Source organism: Sminthopsis crassicaudata, chromosome 4 (genome assembly GCF_048593235.1).
Source record: "Sminthopsis crassicaudata isolate SCR6 chromosome 4, ASM4859323v1, whole genome shotgun sequence".
NCBI classification, from domain to species: Eukaryota; Metazoa; Chordata; class Mammalia; order Dasyuromorphia; family Dasyuridae; genus Sminthopsis; species Sminthopsis crassicaudata.
Genome location: NC_133620.1, coordinates 389,157,274 through 389,175,279, shown reverse-complemented (window position 1 = coordinate 389,175,279; position 18,006 = coordinate 389,157,274). Strand labels below are relative to the sequence as shown.

General features: G+C 31.0%; 1 protein-coding gene across 2 annotated transcripts in view; it reads right to left on the bottom strand.

Moving 5' to 3' along the window:
* Window positions 1-18,006, bottom strand: part of RYR2 (ryanodine receptor 2) — a 699,155-nt gene that overhangs the window by 19,800 nt on the left and 661,349 nt on the right. For both annotated transcript variants that reach the window (XM_074262493.1, XM_074262494.1), the window contains 5 exons: window positions 16,144-16,186; window positions 13,351-13,484; window positions 9,004-9,064; window positions 4,989-5,135; window positions 3,123-3,257 (listed from right to left, as the gene is read on the bottom strand). In XM_074262493.1, the coding sequence (XP_074118594.1) occupies window positions 3,123-3,257; window positions 4,989-5,135; window positions 9,004-9,064; window positions 13,351-13,484; window positions 16,144-16,186 (520 nt within the window). The remainder of the gene's footprint in view (window positions 1-3,122; window positions 3,258-4,988; window positions 5,136-9,003; window positions 9,065-13,350; window positions 13,485-16,143; window positions 16,187-18,006) is intronic.

Below are 18,006 nucleotides of genomic sequence, written 5' to 3'. Positions count from 1 at the left end.
ACCTTTAGTTCCGGCCTTTAGGGGGAGTTTACACCTTTGAACTTCGGAGGAGGAGTTTACATATTTAAAGGAGTTTACACCTTTAAAAGAATATCTGAAGAAGAGTTTACACAATCTTTAAAAGGAGCAAGTTAATTGGTTGAAGTATTTTTCTCACAAGCCCGGTTGAGTTCTCACTACAATCTGCTAGGATAAAAGAGGAGGGGGCAGGATAGTCTAGTTTGTCTAGTCTGGGACAGAGTTGAGACAGCAGGCTGGAAGGACCAGACCTTGACATTTTTAGCACCCAATGTGGGCCAGGGACTTTTGCTTATCCTGACAAGGACTGATTCTTCAGAGGAGCTAGCCCGGACTTTCACACAACAAATAATACTAACAGTCTGACAGCTCCCGAGAAATACCTCAAACTGTAGCTTTGTTGTATGGGAGGGGATCAATCATTTGATAATTTTAATGTGTGTCTATCCTTTATCCTGCTCCAAACCAATTATAATCCTCAAATGGTAAAAACTAGAGAGGGATGGCAAAAAGTTATCAAACTGTGCATACCCTTTGATCCAGCAGTGCTACTACTGGACTTATATCCCAAAGAAATACTAAAGAGGGGAAAGGGACCTGTGTGTGCCAAAATGTTTGTAGCAGCTCTTTTCATAGTAGCTAGAAACTGGAAGATGAATGGATGCCCATCAATTGGAGAATGGTTGGGTAAATTATGGTATATGAAGGCTATGGAATATTATTGCTCTGTAAGAAATGACCAGCAGGAGGAATACAGAGAGGCTTGGAGAGACTTACATCAACTGATGCTGAGTGAAATGAGCAGAACCAGAAGATCACTATACACTTCAACAACAATACTGTATGAAGATGTATTCTGATGGAAGTGGATATCTTCAACATAAAGAAGATCCAACCCACTTCCAGTTGATCAATGATGGACAGAAACAACTATACCCAGAGAAGGAAAACTGGGAAGTGAATGTAAAATATTAGCACTACTGTCTATCTACCCAGGTTACTTATATCTTCGGAATCCAATACTTAACGTGCAATAAGAAAAATTGGATTTACACACATATATTATATCTAGGTTATACTGTAACACATGTAAATGTATGGGATTGCCTGTCATCTAGGGGAGGGAGTAGAGGAAGGGAGGGGAAAATCTGGAAAAATGAATACAAGGGATAATGTTATAAAAAAATTAATCATGTATATATACTGTCAAAAATGTATAATTATAAAATTAATAAAATTTTAAAAACAGATTAAAAAAAAGAATAGAGAGGGATGGTAGGAGAACTGATTTGCTCATTTGTAAGACCTCTGACTTTTAGACTAATCAAGGACTCCAACAATAATTTTGTATTAAATAATTCTTATTTAATATTCACTCAAATAAATTAAAATAAATAACTAATAGAGTGAAAAATATCATTTATTTATTTGATAATTTTTATTAGTTTTATCTTTTATTTTATTTATTTTAGTTTTTTTATTTATTTATTTTAGTTTTATTTAGTTCTATCTTTTACTTGTGACATGGAATTTGCATTTCCTGAAGTCTTATCAATACCGGAAGGTTCAAAGACTTTTTATGCTTAGTAGGCAGCTAAACACAGTTAATTAGCCATATAGTTTGAAAGTAAAGTGTCTCTCTTAAGGAAATCTTGACATTAGCTTAAGGAAAGCCAATACAGAGACATTTTTGCTTTAAAAATGTGAACCTATCCTTTTCAATTGATGTAGGAATAAGTTTTATAATGAAGAAAACTAAGTTAATATCCTAATCTATTTCCTTCCTTTTATGAAATAAGATTTTCAATCAATAATCAGAAAACAGCAAAAATGCTTGAAAGAAAGTGAAATAACTGATAAGAGTGGGAGGTAGCAAGGAAAGAAGGATTCTCTTAGTGGCTCACATTACTGAATCAAATGAACTATAGGGAACTTAGCATATCTAAGTAAAAAGAATAAATAATTTATCCAATGGTACTATTTTAAGTGAATTTTTTTAGATAAAAATAAATAGAAAGGAAGGTAGGATAGCAGAGTTTGCTCAGTAGATAGAATACTGAACTTGGAATTGAGAAGATTCAAGTTCAAATATGGTCTCAGACACTTATTAGCAATATGATATTGGATAAGGCATTTAAATAGTCTTCCTCGGTTTCTTCAACTCTAAAATAATAATAATAATAACAACATTTTCCCCCCAGGGTTCTTATAATTTAAAAAAATGAAGTACTATCTGTAGAGTGTTTTTTAAACATCAAAATATTATTTTTAGGACACCAGAATTAAAGAATAGATCTTTAGGGCCTAGCATAATGTTTTACATATAGAAAATGCTTAATAATAAATTTAATAATTAATAAAATTAATTTTATCTTTTTTATTGTTTGCATTTTCCCCATCCTTTAGCTCAGTGTCTATCACATAGTAAACACTTAATAAGTCCTCATTCCTTTGTTTCTTCCTTTCTCTTCTCCTTCCTTCATTCCTTCTGGTCTTATTCCCATTTAGCTTCCCTCAGTCCCAGTTTCTTCATCTTTAAAATGTGGATGTTGGATTAGATAGCTTCCAAAGGATTCCCAATTTTAAATTTATGTTCCTAAAGCAAACTTTAATTGAAAAATCAGCAGCAATTATATTCATTTTTCATGGAATTTTAGGAAATACATTTGTATGGCGTGCTCAAATTTTGCAGAGTTCTAGTTATCATGGAGGATTCAAATTTGTTTTTCATTATATCTAAATGCAGAAATCAGTAATTATAGTACTTAATTGTCAGAAGGGACCTCAGTGACTACCTAATTCAACCCAACCATAAAAAAAAATGAAAACTCATATCCAAGAAGTCACTTTTGGATCTCCCTAATTTTTAAGCATTTTTCCCTTATATCAACCCTGTCACTATCTTCCTTATATATTGTAAAAACTATTTTTCCTGAATAATCTATAAAATCATTAGAGTACAATGGTTTTCCCTGAATAATGACAGTTCTGATTTGTGTAGTTATTGACATACAAATAAAAAATACTGAATGGTTATGGAATGAGTAGCATGACATGTGAATGGGAAAATTCTATGCAAGATTAACCTAAAGTTCATAGCTTACCGTTAACATATCATCACATTTCATATCTGGTGTATCTCCATCTTCACTTTTATTATAGAACTTTCGGAAAAAATTGAATGCCACAACTGTGTACAGGTAAACGACTACAGCCAGTAATCCCACAGTCAGAACAAGCTAAAAAACAATAAAAAATACATTGAACACCCATGAAAATCGTCAATCATTTGCCCATCATATTTAATATGCATATGGTATAATAGTAATAGTAGTGGACACAATTAGATTTACCTAGTTGAACATAACTAGATTTTATCTAAGAAGCAAATAGTATACATACCTAATGTATGATATTCACCTTTTGCTCTTACACCCGGAGCATGATGAGTGATTTATTTTTAAGTTCCATTTCTTTATTTTAGTCAACTGTTGATATTATTTTATGCAAGTTTTGACTACATAATTAATGCATACATACACATATACATATATACCTATATATACATATTGTGATTATTATATATATGTAATTTATAAACATATAATTACCTTGTGATATCTTAATCATGACAGAGAAATCTTTAGATAGTCACATATCTATCTATATAGATTCAGATATATTTGTTATGTTTTTTCCTCAATAGAATGAAATTTTAAAGGGACAAAAACTTTTTTGGATTTTTCCTTGTATTCTGAGCTCCTGGCACTTAGTCAATGTTTTAACAAACATTGATTGAAAATAGTATTGAGTAGTATAGAATTGACTGAAAATAGTATTAACATATATTCAAAAGAAGTTTTAAGCCTCTTCTTTTAAATGACCAGATGCTAGGTAACCTGAATTATTATCACAATTTCCAATTTATTTTGATGAATATAGAATGACATTCTCTTCTGGTAGCCTTCTTGGAGAATCTGTTCTCTGCATCATTGTATATGCAAACATACAAATTCCTCAGCTTAAATAGTAAACTATTACATATAAACTCATGTGTAGGTATTGTAGAGTGGGAATTTACTGGGTTAATTGTTCTGCTGTTAAGAACATCTAGTCCACCTAGTCTAATCAGCTTTGTTGTTCAAAGATGTGCCACTAATTCCTGTACTATGCACTACTTTAGGCCATTAGAAATACCACATTTTATCCACTCAAAAGTTATCATTTCAAGACTGCCTTGTGAATTCCTTACAAAAAAGTGATACTGCTGTATGATGTATGGTAGGTATCCCAAATCACAGTGTGGAAATAGATGGGATATTTCTTGGCAAAACAAGTCACATTGCTCTCATTGATCTTTCAATTCTATCTGTGAAATTAAATTGGTGAATAATAAAATTTATCCAAAGTCAAATGCTAGGGAGAAGTTCACCAACAGTTATATATATCATGGAAATTGGACTGATTGAGCAACTCATTAGAATATATATCTGACCCACTAACTGTTAAAAAAAAAACAAACTGCTGAGCTTCTTAGGGTTTTCTTCCTTTGTCTGTTGAGTAGATGTGATACAACAGAAAAAACATAGACTGAGAAGTCAGGAGGTAGAAGTTCTCATCCTGGCTTTACCACAAATAAGAAGCATGAATCTTATTATTCACACTATTTGATATTTCTAGCCCATACTTTCTTCACCTATAAAGTGAATGTGTTGTATGAAATCATTTTTGTCTCTTTTAGTTATACTCAATATTCATCTTGGCATAAGGATTCTCATACATATAATGGTCACCTTAAAAACTTTTGTGTTGGGAAAAATACAAATGAACAAACAACTGTTTATCAGAACAAATCCCAGGCTTGCATTTTGCAAAGTACAAAAATATCTATTTGAATCAAGTCACTGTTTTGTTTTTGTTTTATTTGTTTGTTTTAAGCTATTGTGGAAAAAGAAGTAGAAAGACTTTACCTGTTTGCCATTGTGTGTCACTGAAGACAAGATGGTACGTAATGTCTTGAATCCCATAGCAATGTCAAGAAGATGTGCAGCAAAAAAGAAATTATTGTAATGTCCAAGGACAGACATTGTCATATACCAGGCTAAATAGAGAAATGACTAGTAAAAAGAAACACAGAAAAAGAAAATTATTAGTTTATCATTAGTTTGATATCATTTAAATCCAAAAATTTCATTTATTTGATTATTCTTTCAGAATGAGTAAATATACTATATAGTCATGGTAACTTGTTCTTTAAACCTTCTTTTAGATTGACCCTTATAGCTCATCAAAAAATCATTTTCAGAATGGAGGCACTAATTGTTAATTTTCATGTCCTTTTCAGATTTTATTACAGTGATAGCACACAAGTATTCAGAAAGTGTTACTGACATACTACTTTACAATAAATCCAAGGGATTAGCAAAAAATGCTTGGGTTTTAGTTTTGTTTTTTCACATGCTCCTTCCTATATTGGAAGCAAATAAACTAGCCTTCAGATGACAATCTAAGAGTCATTGCTATAGGGGTAATGATCAAAGTTTGAAGTAGGCTGACAGAAGAAAGATTGAAACAGAAACTGTTAGAATACTTCTGTGAAAAACTTGAAGCTTATGGAATAAATGAAATTTTGTAGGAAAAAAAAGATAGCAGAGCAAGAAGAGAAGAATGAAAATGGAATCATGGACTAGATGCATATTTAGGTATAGGTCAAAGAAGGTAAGGGAGCAACTAATTTTTAAAGAGGACAAACAGGAGAAAAATGAGGATACTGTAGAAGTATGGAAAGTAAGAGAAGAAAGAATTTCCATTTAGCAAAAACATCTGTAAACAACTATTAATACAAATTCAGTATCAGTAATGATGGAGAAAAGTCAAAAAGAATGAGGACTTAAAAAATGTTGTTGGACTTAACTGGTGACATTAAAAGGCTGAGTGGTAGAGTATTGGGACAGACACCAAGGTCTGAGGGGTTAAAAAACTGATAAGGTAATAGAGGTTGCAATTTTATTTGAACATCTATTAAGCATCTACTATATGAGTGAATAATATTGTCTAATAAATACATATTGGGATGAAATTAATGTGAATTCATTTTTATAAATTATAGGATCTGAATAGAGTATGATGAATGAATAATAAAACATTTTTAAAAATTAAAATCAATTTAAGGTGGTCAATTAGAATAAGGGGGATCAGAAAAAGATTCATGAAGAATGTGGGAGTTGAATTGGGCACTGAAAGAAGGAATATCAAGAAAGCAGAAGTAAACTTCAGGTTTAGGTGTCAGAGTGAACAAAAGCTCAGGGAGAGGAAAGGGAAAAATGACAATGGGGAAGAGATGTCTATTTTGTCTTCTTTTTTAAAAAAGATTTTTTCCCCAATTACATATAATGGCAATTTTTAACATTTAGTTTTTTTTTTTTTAATTTTGAGTTCCAAATTCTTTCTTCTTTCCTTCTCATCTCCTTGAGAAGGCAAGCAACTTAATATGTGATATGTTATACAAGTACTATCATGTAAAACATATTTCCATATTTGTCATGCTGTGAAAGAAAACACAGACAAGAAAAATAAGAAAAATGATATAAAAGTTTAATAGTATGCTTTGATCTGCATTCAGACACCATCAAGTTATTTCTCTTGAGATAGATAGCATTTTTCATAACTCCTTCATATTAGACATTTATTTTGACTGGAGTGTGCTAAGTATATGAAGAAGGATAGTATAAATAAGTTAGAGAAAATAGATAGGAGTCAGATTACAGTGGGCTTTGAATTCCAGGATTAGAAATATATAGTTTACTTATTCACTGAGGAAGCAATACAAGTTTTTGAGCAGAGGGATACGTGATTAAAGTAGTTTCAAAGAAAGAAGGAGGAAGGAAGAAGGAAAGAGGAGTGGGGAGGGAGGAGGAAGAAGGGAGGAGAAAGGAGGGAGGAGGGAAAAGGGAGGGAGGATAAGAATGTTGGAAGTATGAATTATAGCCCAGAACCTGTAGGCAGAAATATGAATTAGGAAGTCATGATAATAGTCTGAAAAGAAAAGAAAAATGAATGCCTGAGTGAAATTAGTTGAAGTAGAAATGTGAAAAGGGGAATGAATTTAAGAGGATTTTTAAGACAGGATGATAGGAAATAATAATTAACAGTACAGTCAATTAACAGTACAGTCAACTATATAGAAAGAGAGAAATGTTAAGGAGGAGAGGTTTGGGGATTAAATGTGAGTTGATTAAAAATGGAATTGGTGAGGATAATATGGCTACAGAGATATTTTGATATAGAAAGATGGACAAGAAGGGGAATTTAATTATAATAGTTGATGTATATGTAATATTTTAAGGAGTATTGTAAAATACATGCTTATTATCCTTTGATCTGAACAACAATCAAGTGAGGCAGGAATTATTATCCCCATTTTACAGATCAGGAAACTGAACTTTGAGAAGGTGTAGTGACTTTCCATTGGTGAGATAGTGGGCAAGATACGGAGGTAGAATTTGAATCTAAGGAGCTTGAAAATTATCATGGAAAGAACATTGAAAAACTATTAAGACAGCATGGAACCAAATGTTCACTTCAGCATTTATCAGTTGTTTCATAATGATGATGATGATGATGATTTTTATATTGCACTTACTGTGTTCTAGGCATTGTGTACTTTATATTTATTGTCTCATTTGATTTACACAAATGCTCTGGGAGATTGGTGCTATTATCATTCCCACAGTACAGATAAGAAAACTGATGTAGAAAAGATTAAGTGACTTGCCAAGGGTCCTAGTACTGTCCAGAGTCACCTGCTGTTCCTGTAATCTCTATATTTTAGATAAGGGAATATGTTGGAGAGATGAAGTTATTTGCCCACGATCACACAGTAACAATTAAAAGAGACTGTCTGCTAAGACTAATGTACATAATTACTGGAGATAGGCTTTACGTATCATCTCTTCTAACTTTCTTACTTTAAAATGAGGAAAATGAGTCTCAGAGGAGCTGGACTTGCCCCAGATAACATAGGTGAAAAAAGCAAAGCCAGGATTCAAGCTCACATTGCATGTCACTAGAGATTGGGCCCCTTAAGGATCTGAATAAGAGGAAAAAGTCTGGCTCTGATATAATGGAGGAATGCAACATGGAGGACTGTAAGTATGATGCAAACTCCTTGAGGGCAGGACTCAGTCTTGTATTCGTTCTCCCAGGACTTAGCACAGAGCAGGCACTAAAATAAAGGTTTTCTACTATTGATGTAAAGTGTCCTAGGATCTAATAGATATTAAAATATTTAAAAATATGACTTTGAAGTAGCTCCAGGCTGTATTTTCATAACTTTTTTTTTTTTTTTGACAAAACCAGGACAAGAAGGAGATAACATAGATAATGTAAATTGTTTAAAGAAAACAAAATGGAGAAAAATGCCCAAATAAAGTCCATAAACACATTTTGTAGAATGGGTGAGAAAATAGTTTGTCCTTAAAACAAGTATATTCCAATGGGTCCATTATTTTTTAATGCTACTTTTATATTTTCCAAGACACTATGCTTATTCTAAAAATGTTTCTTAGTAAAAGAATGCTATGTTAAGGAGATCTGAAAAACAATTTCATATTCCTCTCCTTTCAACAAATGTGATTTAGTCAGAATGAATATTTCTTCTTTTTCTTTTCTCTAGACATTGGGGTCTGCTAGTAAGTCAGAAGTATATTTTCTTAAAGGTATTCATACTTTTAAATTAATTTGTATCAAGATTTCTTTTCATATGTAAACAATCCCTTTTTTTCTTTTAGCATTTGAAAACAAACTGAATAAGTAGAGAAGAACTAAGTCATAATTTTCTTAGAAATTAACTTCATTAAGTAAACTGATGATAGGAAAAATTTAAAACACACACACATACGAATCTGCTTTGTATCTTATAAATGATGACATTGTTAAATTGAAAGAATGTCTTATTTTGTAGTAGATTTATTAAAATAAGCTTACATTGTCAGTGAAAACAACGCCTAGTTTCCACATCTGATACTTTACATCAATTGAATTTAGTCTGAAATGATAAAAAAAATTTATTTGTGAGCATATAAGTAATATGTAATATTATATGTGAAACACAGACAACTATATTTATCTATCTATATCTCAAACACATGGGTTTATAATAATCTTACAGAATTCATTTTGCTATTATGAATGATAAAATATTCCAGCAGATAAATACCAATACTATTTTTAAATGTGTCAAAAGAAGACTTTACAATAACTTTTGGTAATCCATTCCAACAACTTCTAGAGTGTAAAACAGATTTGAAGTGCTGTCTCTTGATATTTAAGAATATAAACTCTGATTCTATCCCCAATAGACTTTTCATGCATTTCACTTTTAAAAGGACAGATTAATTTTATCTTAGGCAAATATATAATTTTCTTCTAATTTGCATTCCTGAAAACTAACATATGCCCATACATATGTATATGCACATATAAATATGTGTCTATTGACTATCATCAAAATTTTTTAAATTCTCCCATCTCCATACCTTTGTACTGGTTGTCTCCCAAGCTTGGAAGGCTTGGGGTGCTCTCCCTCATCACTTCTGCCACATAACCCCCCTCTTTCTTTTCAAATTGTAGTTCAAGCAGCATCTTCTCCATGAAGCCTTTTCTGATTTCCTTCAACTGCCAGAGACTTCCTTTTTCTTATGCATACTTTTTCTTATGCAATTATTCTCTTTGTACTACCTCTACATATGCTAATGTATGATTAAGGATTATTTTATTTTCTGTATCATAAGTGCTTCTAATGTAGTAGGTGTTTAATGCATAAATCTCATAAGCATTGACTATCCTGTACTCTGAAGTTGCCTTCCCTTTTTAAAAATTCTTTTTTTTATTCTCCATTTTTACACAACCATTTATATATATTTAAACAGAAATTAACTTCTTAATTCCCATTAGCAGTTGCTAATGGATTTTTGAAGGTTTTTTCCTACTTCAATAGAAGGCTTCTTTTGCTCCAGCACAGAGTTAATAATGAATTTGCCTTTAACTCTATATTCTCTGCTTCATCAAAATCAGAGCTTTTTAGCAAGTCCCATCTTTTTGCGATTGTTACAAGACTGAAGCTTCCTTCACCCAACATATTTAAGGACATCATTTTACTCACAGAGATAACTACCAAACTAAATGCAGCTGATATTTTTTTTAATACCATGAAACAGCTAAACAAAATTCCATAAAGTTATTATCTAACGTCATTGATGATCCCTAAGTAGGTAAAAATGAGGACTGATTTTTATGAACCTTTAAATAATCTTTTAGGAAAATTAAGGAAGATAGTTGGCACAGTGGATAGAACACTGGCAGGACCTGAGTTCAAATAAGGTCTCAGATTGTTAGCACTTAACCCTAATTGCCTTACCAAAAAAAAAAAAAAAAAAAAAAAAAAAAAAAAAAAAAAAAAAAAAAGGAAAAGCCAAAGTTTTCTTTAAGTCAAAACTACTAAGCTAACTATACCTTAATTTTATTTTTTAGTTCAATTATTTTAGTAATTTAAAAACAACAACAACAACAAGTAGTTAGTGCCCTTATAAATTTATATGGCTTTATTTAGAGAAAAAGTATCTTATAGTGCAAACAATATTAGATAAGGAATAAGAAAACCCTGGTTCTAGTTTTGGCTGTCATTAAATAATAATATTATTCTGAGCAAGTCTCTTTTCCTCTTTTGCCTCAATTTACTTTACAGTGACAAGATTAGGCTAGACAGTCCTCCTAATTTTACAATTCTATGATTTAATTATATTATTTATCTGAATATAATTATTTGCTAATCTATGTTTGACCTGTTTTTGTAGGCTAAAGAACCTTAGTTTTTCATCTTTTTTACATGACCTATTTATTAAAAAGTTGTGAATTATCATACTTATTTTAAAGTTCAAGAGATATTTTCTAATTCTAGTATATTAAGATTTGATGAACATGCATCTGGTCATTCTACATTCTTCATGGTTCCTTAAGACTTTGATCATAATCTCTGCTTTCAACTTTTAAAACTGAAGTATCCTCATTTTAAAGTTTATTATCACTTCATTTTGTTAATCATTTAGTTCTCAAATGCATCTTGAGGCAGTTCACATTGTTTTAAAATGTTGATGTTAAAATAATACAAAATAAAAGTCCAATTAAAGAACAGTTTTAGTTAGAAAAGGGTTGCTTCTAGATAAAATGTTATCCATATACCTAATAATACCTCTGCTTCTACAATATGATGGTTTTGAAGATGATATACTAGTCCGGTCTTTGTTTTTGAAAAAGGTATTAATAATGTTGTGTTAACAAATAATTGAAAAGACTGAGAGACAACTAACCTTATGTCTTATGCTACACACAAGAGAAGATTTTTCTTTCATTTAAAATTCTTGAAGTTACAATAAACATTAGTAATTGCCCTTCAGTAAAGCAGAGGAAAATTAGAGCAGCTAATTTGAGGGAAATGCTATAGTGACTATCCTGGTGTTTCCAAAGTGATTTACAGTTTTTCCTCACACTAAATTAGTGGATTTGACTAGACGTGACTTGCATTAGTGCTATCAGAAATGTGGATGCTGTCATCATAAGCCTATAAGCAAGATGGATGTTTACTAGCTCAGAGTAATCTTTCAACTAGGCATTTGCATATGTATTTTTGCATTTTATATAAACATATTGTGTATGTTTATATACATATGTGTACATATATGTGTGTATGTATATAAATAAAATTAATATCATTGATATAAAAGATACACTGATTTGCAACAGAGTATGAAAAGATATAGGTTACATACAGACTCTAATTATAATCAGGAGGAAATTTAGAGTGAAAAAGGGAAAAGAACAGGGAGAAGAGAGGGGTGCTACAAATGGTTGGTTACATAATGATTTTTTTGCCTCACCAATATGCTTGCACATATCCAGGCAGAATAGCACTACAGACACCTACATATTCTTGAAAGGTGTTGTTCTTTTTTGATAGATACTTTTTGTCTAGCTTTTTCTCTTATCTCACATGATCTCTAAATTATTGTGTATACTATCACTAAAACAATTATCTTTACTATAGAACATGTTTAAATTTTACAAAGATTTTGAAGTGTTGCACAGGCATGGGTCTTATAAAGATTAAAAAAAAAAAAAGCAACATTTCACAGAAAGAAGCATTTCCACACCAGCCATTCTTCAAACTGATGAAGTCACAGGTTCAAACACCTTCAGTCTCCCCCTCAAGAAAATTTATAAAAATTGGGAAAACAGAATAATGTTGAAGATGAGAAAACTATTTTTTAAAGTGTGCTTTAAAGAGAAGAAAAAAGACCAGGAAATAAAATCTTTTATCTTAATTTTCTCTTTTAAACATGGTTACTTTGCTTTTTATGCTTCCATAATTTATCATGAGGCAGCTATCAATCTCTAATTAGATAGTGAGGTTTTAATTATTCTTCAAAAAAGTGAAAACAAATTATTCTTCCACAAATAAAACCAGACTTGAAAATAGAGATATCTTATTGGGAGCCTTTCAAAAAGTTGATTTATTATGTGTTGCTTGATGTTTATAAAACTTAAATCTCAAGTGATTTCTAAATTTTGTAGTTACTTTGATCAATAAAAGGGATTTAAAAATCTAGTTTATAGTACAGATAACTTCAAAGAGGAAGATGAGAGATATCAAGAAAGGAATATGCATCATATTAGTAAGAGTAGACCATACTTTACATCTTGGACTGCTAATCATCTTCCTTTCATGGAAATGTATAAATCACAATCACTTCCAATCCAGAACTCAGAGAAATTTGAATATGTTTCTGAATATTTTTGTAAAAGAATATTATGAAAAATCACCTTCTTCTTAGCCTAGTAATAAGCATCACTTACAGTTTCTTTAGTACACTAATTTTATTCCTCAGACAAAAAGATCCTTGCTAAAGATAAATTATACATATTTGCATGAATTTACACCGATAATAATAAAGTAGATATTCTAGTTTCTTCATTAATGGTATGCTTGATTTTATTGTTGACAAAATGTATGCTTAATAATATAAGTAACTTACATCTGGCAATTAAAATTTAACATAGTAACATTGTTCTTTGGGTCTTAGGAAATGAAACTAAATTAATAAGAAAAGATCAAACATCTCAAGTGAAATACCACAGAAACATAATATATCTAAATTTATCTATATTTATTCATATTTTCTGTTTTCTTCTAGTAGTATAGAAAAAAGCATCTATGATTTGGAAAGCTGAGGGTTGAATTTTTAAATGCTTGATTTTAAGGCAGGAGGAAATACTCACACAGCTGATAAGGAGCTGTCTTTCTTTGGCTTTTTCTTTTCTCGTGCATCACTGAAATCTAGAGCAGCCTTATCCATGCCTAGTAATTCACTGATTCTATCTCTGCCATAGAACTCTCCATACTTATCCATAACCTGAAAAGAAGAAGGAAGAAAGAAAGAAAAATATTTTTGCCAGTTTCAAGTCCTCAATAAATTTCATTTTCTAACATTAAGGTATTTCTATCTTTCCTATATTTAATATTTATTCATTATTTGGAATCACATTGCTTAATAATAAATAAAAATAATGAAAGCCTCTCAAAATATACTTATTTGTTAAATATGCCTTATCTACTTTAGCCTCACTAGCCCACAAGAATCTATACATTGTAGCCATTGCAACTATTTATTCATTATTCTCTTCACTAATAGGGAGTTACTTCCTGCCATAATGAAGTCTACTAGTTGCTGTTGTTTATTTATTTCATTAGGTAATGAAGAACCCAGATTTTAATCTGGATAAAGAGTAGTCACAATCTACTCTGTCAAGGCTAAAGTCAAGAATTTGGACATTCTGTTCATTTCTCTTCTGGGACTTATTCACTGTTGGACTACTATCATTTCCATTTTAGCTCCTGAAACAACACTAACAATAAATATGAAGAAAAAGAAGGAAAAGAGGAGCAGCAGAAGTAATTAAAATAAAGAGGAGCAGGGTATAGTAAGGAAAATGGAGAGAGGTGGGACAAAAGAAAAAGTGGGAAAAGGACAATACAAGGAGTGAGGAAATAGATAAGAGAAGACTAATGAGGAAGAGGAAAAAATGGAAACTTTAGTCACTAGTGGATAAGGAAAAGCTAATTTTATTGGTATAGGGTTATATTATAATAAATACAAAAAAAGAACAATTAAAATGGTGTTTGTAAACATATTTTTGGAAAATTATACCATCAATAAAGATTAATCAAAAAAAAAGATTCAATTTGTAGTATAATAGGTTTTGAAAGACTGAAGATTTTTAAAATAATCACTTTTAAAGGGATCAAATAGGGTTAAAGTGTTAGTCCTCTATTTCTTGAAATGGATAATAAACATCCTCAATTATGAAACCTTTGAAATTTGGTTCCAGCCTAGACAAAATGTTATGATTAACATTTGAAGTTGTCCATATATATATATATATATATATATATATATATATATATATATATATATATATATATATATATATATATAACTGAACATACATCTGTGATAGCTTAGAAATTCAGGAAAGAGAATCTCATTCCCTAGAAGGGAAGCCTCCATATCTGCATTTCCTTTCTTTGCAAGCATACCATCCTAGAAAAGGAGAAACCAAGTAGTTGCAGAGAATATAACTGCTAAAACAATGATAAGTATTCCTTAGTTAATTCCAGGATTGCAGGAATGAGAAAGCTGGCAGGTATGGATCAGCTGTAAAGAAATAACAAAGGGTTCCTGTAAAATACCAATTTCCTAGATTTGCTCTATTAGAGAAGATTCCAGAAAATGTCAGATTTGGAAATCAAGTTGGCAAGTATCTGGACCTAATAGAGTCAGAACCACAGGAACATGAAGAACCACAAGATGATGGGGAGAGGAAGTAGTCATGAGACCCTTGTGGAGTAATATATGTATGGAGAGCTATAGGGGAAACATTAAGTCCGGGAAGTATAATAAATCTGGAGAATTTTGGGGTCAGTGGGATAGTTCTAGCTCCCTGATAAAAAAGTGAGCTGACTTGACTGTTTATGAGCTCTAGAGTGAAGTCTTTATGTTTCATATTTATTCTAAGGTAAAATAAAACTTTTACTTCACTTGATATATTTTTAACCTGAGATCTTTTACTGGAACTGAGGACTTTTCTGTAGAAACATAAAGGAGACATATTTTGGAATTCTCAGAAGGAAAGCCTGAGTACTAATCAAACAAAGCAAGTTATGAGAGTTCCCTTAGGCATGTCCCTGGTTGAGGTAACCCAGAACCTTGGTGTTGAACCATGTATTGCCCATGCTATTGATAGTTTCTAAATATCACTGGCAAGGAATAAAACAAATATCTGAAAAGAGGGAAAGACTAATTTTTTTTTCAACTATGCCTAGTAAGCCATTTTGACTTGAAAATATTTTTCTCAGGTTTCATGTGGAATACAAGGTGACTCATCAGTAGTAATCAGAATCCTTCAAGAATGTACCATGAAAAATAAATAGCAATTCAAAAAGCACTAAAAGAAAACCCTACTGAAGAACAGTCTTCCAAAGTGAGATGAAGTTTTAAAATCCAAGCTTTATAATTTCTTTTTTACTTTTTTTACTTCTATAATAAAAAAGAGATATAATGTATAGTTTTAGCCAACTATTAGATAAGATAATCACACTGGGAGAACTTTGAGTTGCTTTACTATTTCAGGGGATTTTTCTCTCTCTTTCCTTCTCTCTCTCTCTTTCTCTTTCTCCCCCTTTCTCTCATTTCTTTTTCTTTTATTTCTTCTACTTATAAAACCATTTTACCATTTACCAATATGACTTTAGACTCAGCTGAGTCAGAGGTGATTGTGTTGTATAGAGTTATTAGCATCTATTTTGCAACTGGATAATGTAGTTCTTCAGTATTCTTTAAATTCAAATCCCATTGCAATCTCTTTTCTGAAACAATTTAAATAGGCACATAAAATATTCTGATTCTCATTTTACACATTTTACACAATACCCAGTGAATATAAAAATTAAAATCTGCACTGTCTTTCAATGGTGGGGGAGAAACATAGAGAATCCATTGTAAGAAACATTACCTTTCTTTTTACAAATTTGTCCCAGTAGTTGTTGGGAAATGACCTATAAAAAGAAATAAATATATATATTATATATCAAACATTTAAACAGAGAATAAAATCATATATAAATTGGGAAAATAGCTGGTAATTTATATGTAACTATATTTTAAAATATATTCTCTTTAGAAATAAATAATTCAATTCAATAAAAGTTTATTAGGCATTGGATTGAGAAGGCAGTTATGTAGTAAAGTAGATAGAGTGACAGCCTTGGAGTCAGAAGGACTTGAGTCCAATTTTGGCTTCAGACATTTACTAGATGTGTGACCCTGGGTAAGCCACTTAATACTGCTTCAATTCCTTATCTGTAAAATGAACTTTAGAAGGAAATGGGAAATCACTTCAGCATCTTTTCCATGAAAACCGTAAGTGGGGTCAGGAAGAATTAGTCATGACTAACTCAACATAACAACAAATGGGTTGATATTAAGATACTGACGAAAAATATGTATAAATTATATATAAGTATGTCAACATATATAATATGTTGATAGATCTACTATTTATATTTTAAAATCTGTTATAAGGGAAGAGGGCAAAAAAGAGCAAAAAAAAAAACCTGTTGAGTATGAAATCAAAGGGATTCATTTAGAAATGAAAATAACACAAGAAGAAAGACATGAAAATAAAGACAATGCATAACTTATGTCCACAAAAGGGATAATTATGAAAAAAGTTTTCATCAATAAGCAGTTTTTTCTTTAAGTTATAAACTTATCAGTGTATATATATATATATATATATATATATATATATATATATACATATATATATATATATATATATCCTTTGATATTTTTTTGTTGTATTTCAACCTGTTTTTGGTTGCAGTTTCCTATACAGAGCTAGAAGGAATCTAAATGCCATCTACTTCAAGTATCTTAGTTAAATACTACAGATTTTTATAAAGAAACATTGTGTGACAATTTTTTGTACTTTAAAGGCATGATTTTCTTTTCTGAATTAACATTTATATAATTCAGGAGCCATTAAAAGTTAGAAAATGACTTCACAGGTATCTCTATTAGTACATTCCCAGCCACAAAGAGTAATGGATGATGAATTCTATCACTTCTGTGGGAATGAACTAAAAGGCAATTTCATTATTATTTTTAAAAATTTATTTATTTTTAATACCCATTGCTTTATGAATCATGTTGGGAGAGAGAAGTCAGAACCAAAGGGAAAAACCATGGGAGAGGGGAAAAAAACAAAAAAAAACAAAAAACCAGAAAAAAAAGAAGTGAACATAGCATGTGTTGATATACATTCAATCTCCATAGTTCTTTTCCTATCCAAAGTCTACTGGGATTGTTTTGGATCATTGAGAATCACTGAGAAGAACCAAGACTTTCATAGTTGATCATCACACATTCTTCTTATTATTGTGTACAATATATTCCTGGTTTTCCTTATTTCACTCAGTATCATTTCGTGTGAATCTTTCCAGGCCTTTCTAAAATCTGCTTGTTCATTATTTTTTGTAGAACAATAATATGCCATTACCTTCATATACCACAACTTATTCAGATATTCTCCTGTTGATGAGCATCTACTCACTTTCCAATTCTTTGCTACTACAAAAAGAGCTGCTACAAACATTTTTGCATGTGTGGGTCCTTTTCCCTCCTATATGATTTCCTTGGGATACAAACCCAGTAATGGCACTGATGGGTCAAAAGTTATGCACAGTTTATAGTACTTTGGGCATAGTTTCAAATTGTTCTCCAGAATGTTTAGATCATATCATAACTCCACTATCATAATGCATTAGTGGCCCAGTTTTCCCATATCCTCTCCAACATTTATCATTACTTTCCT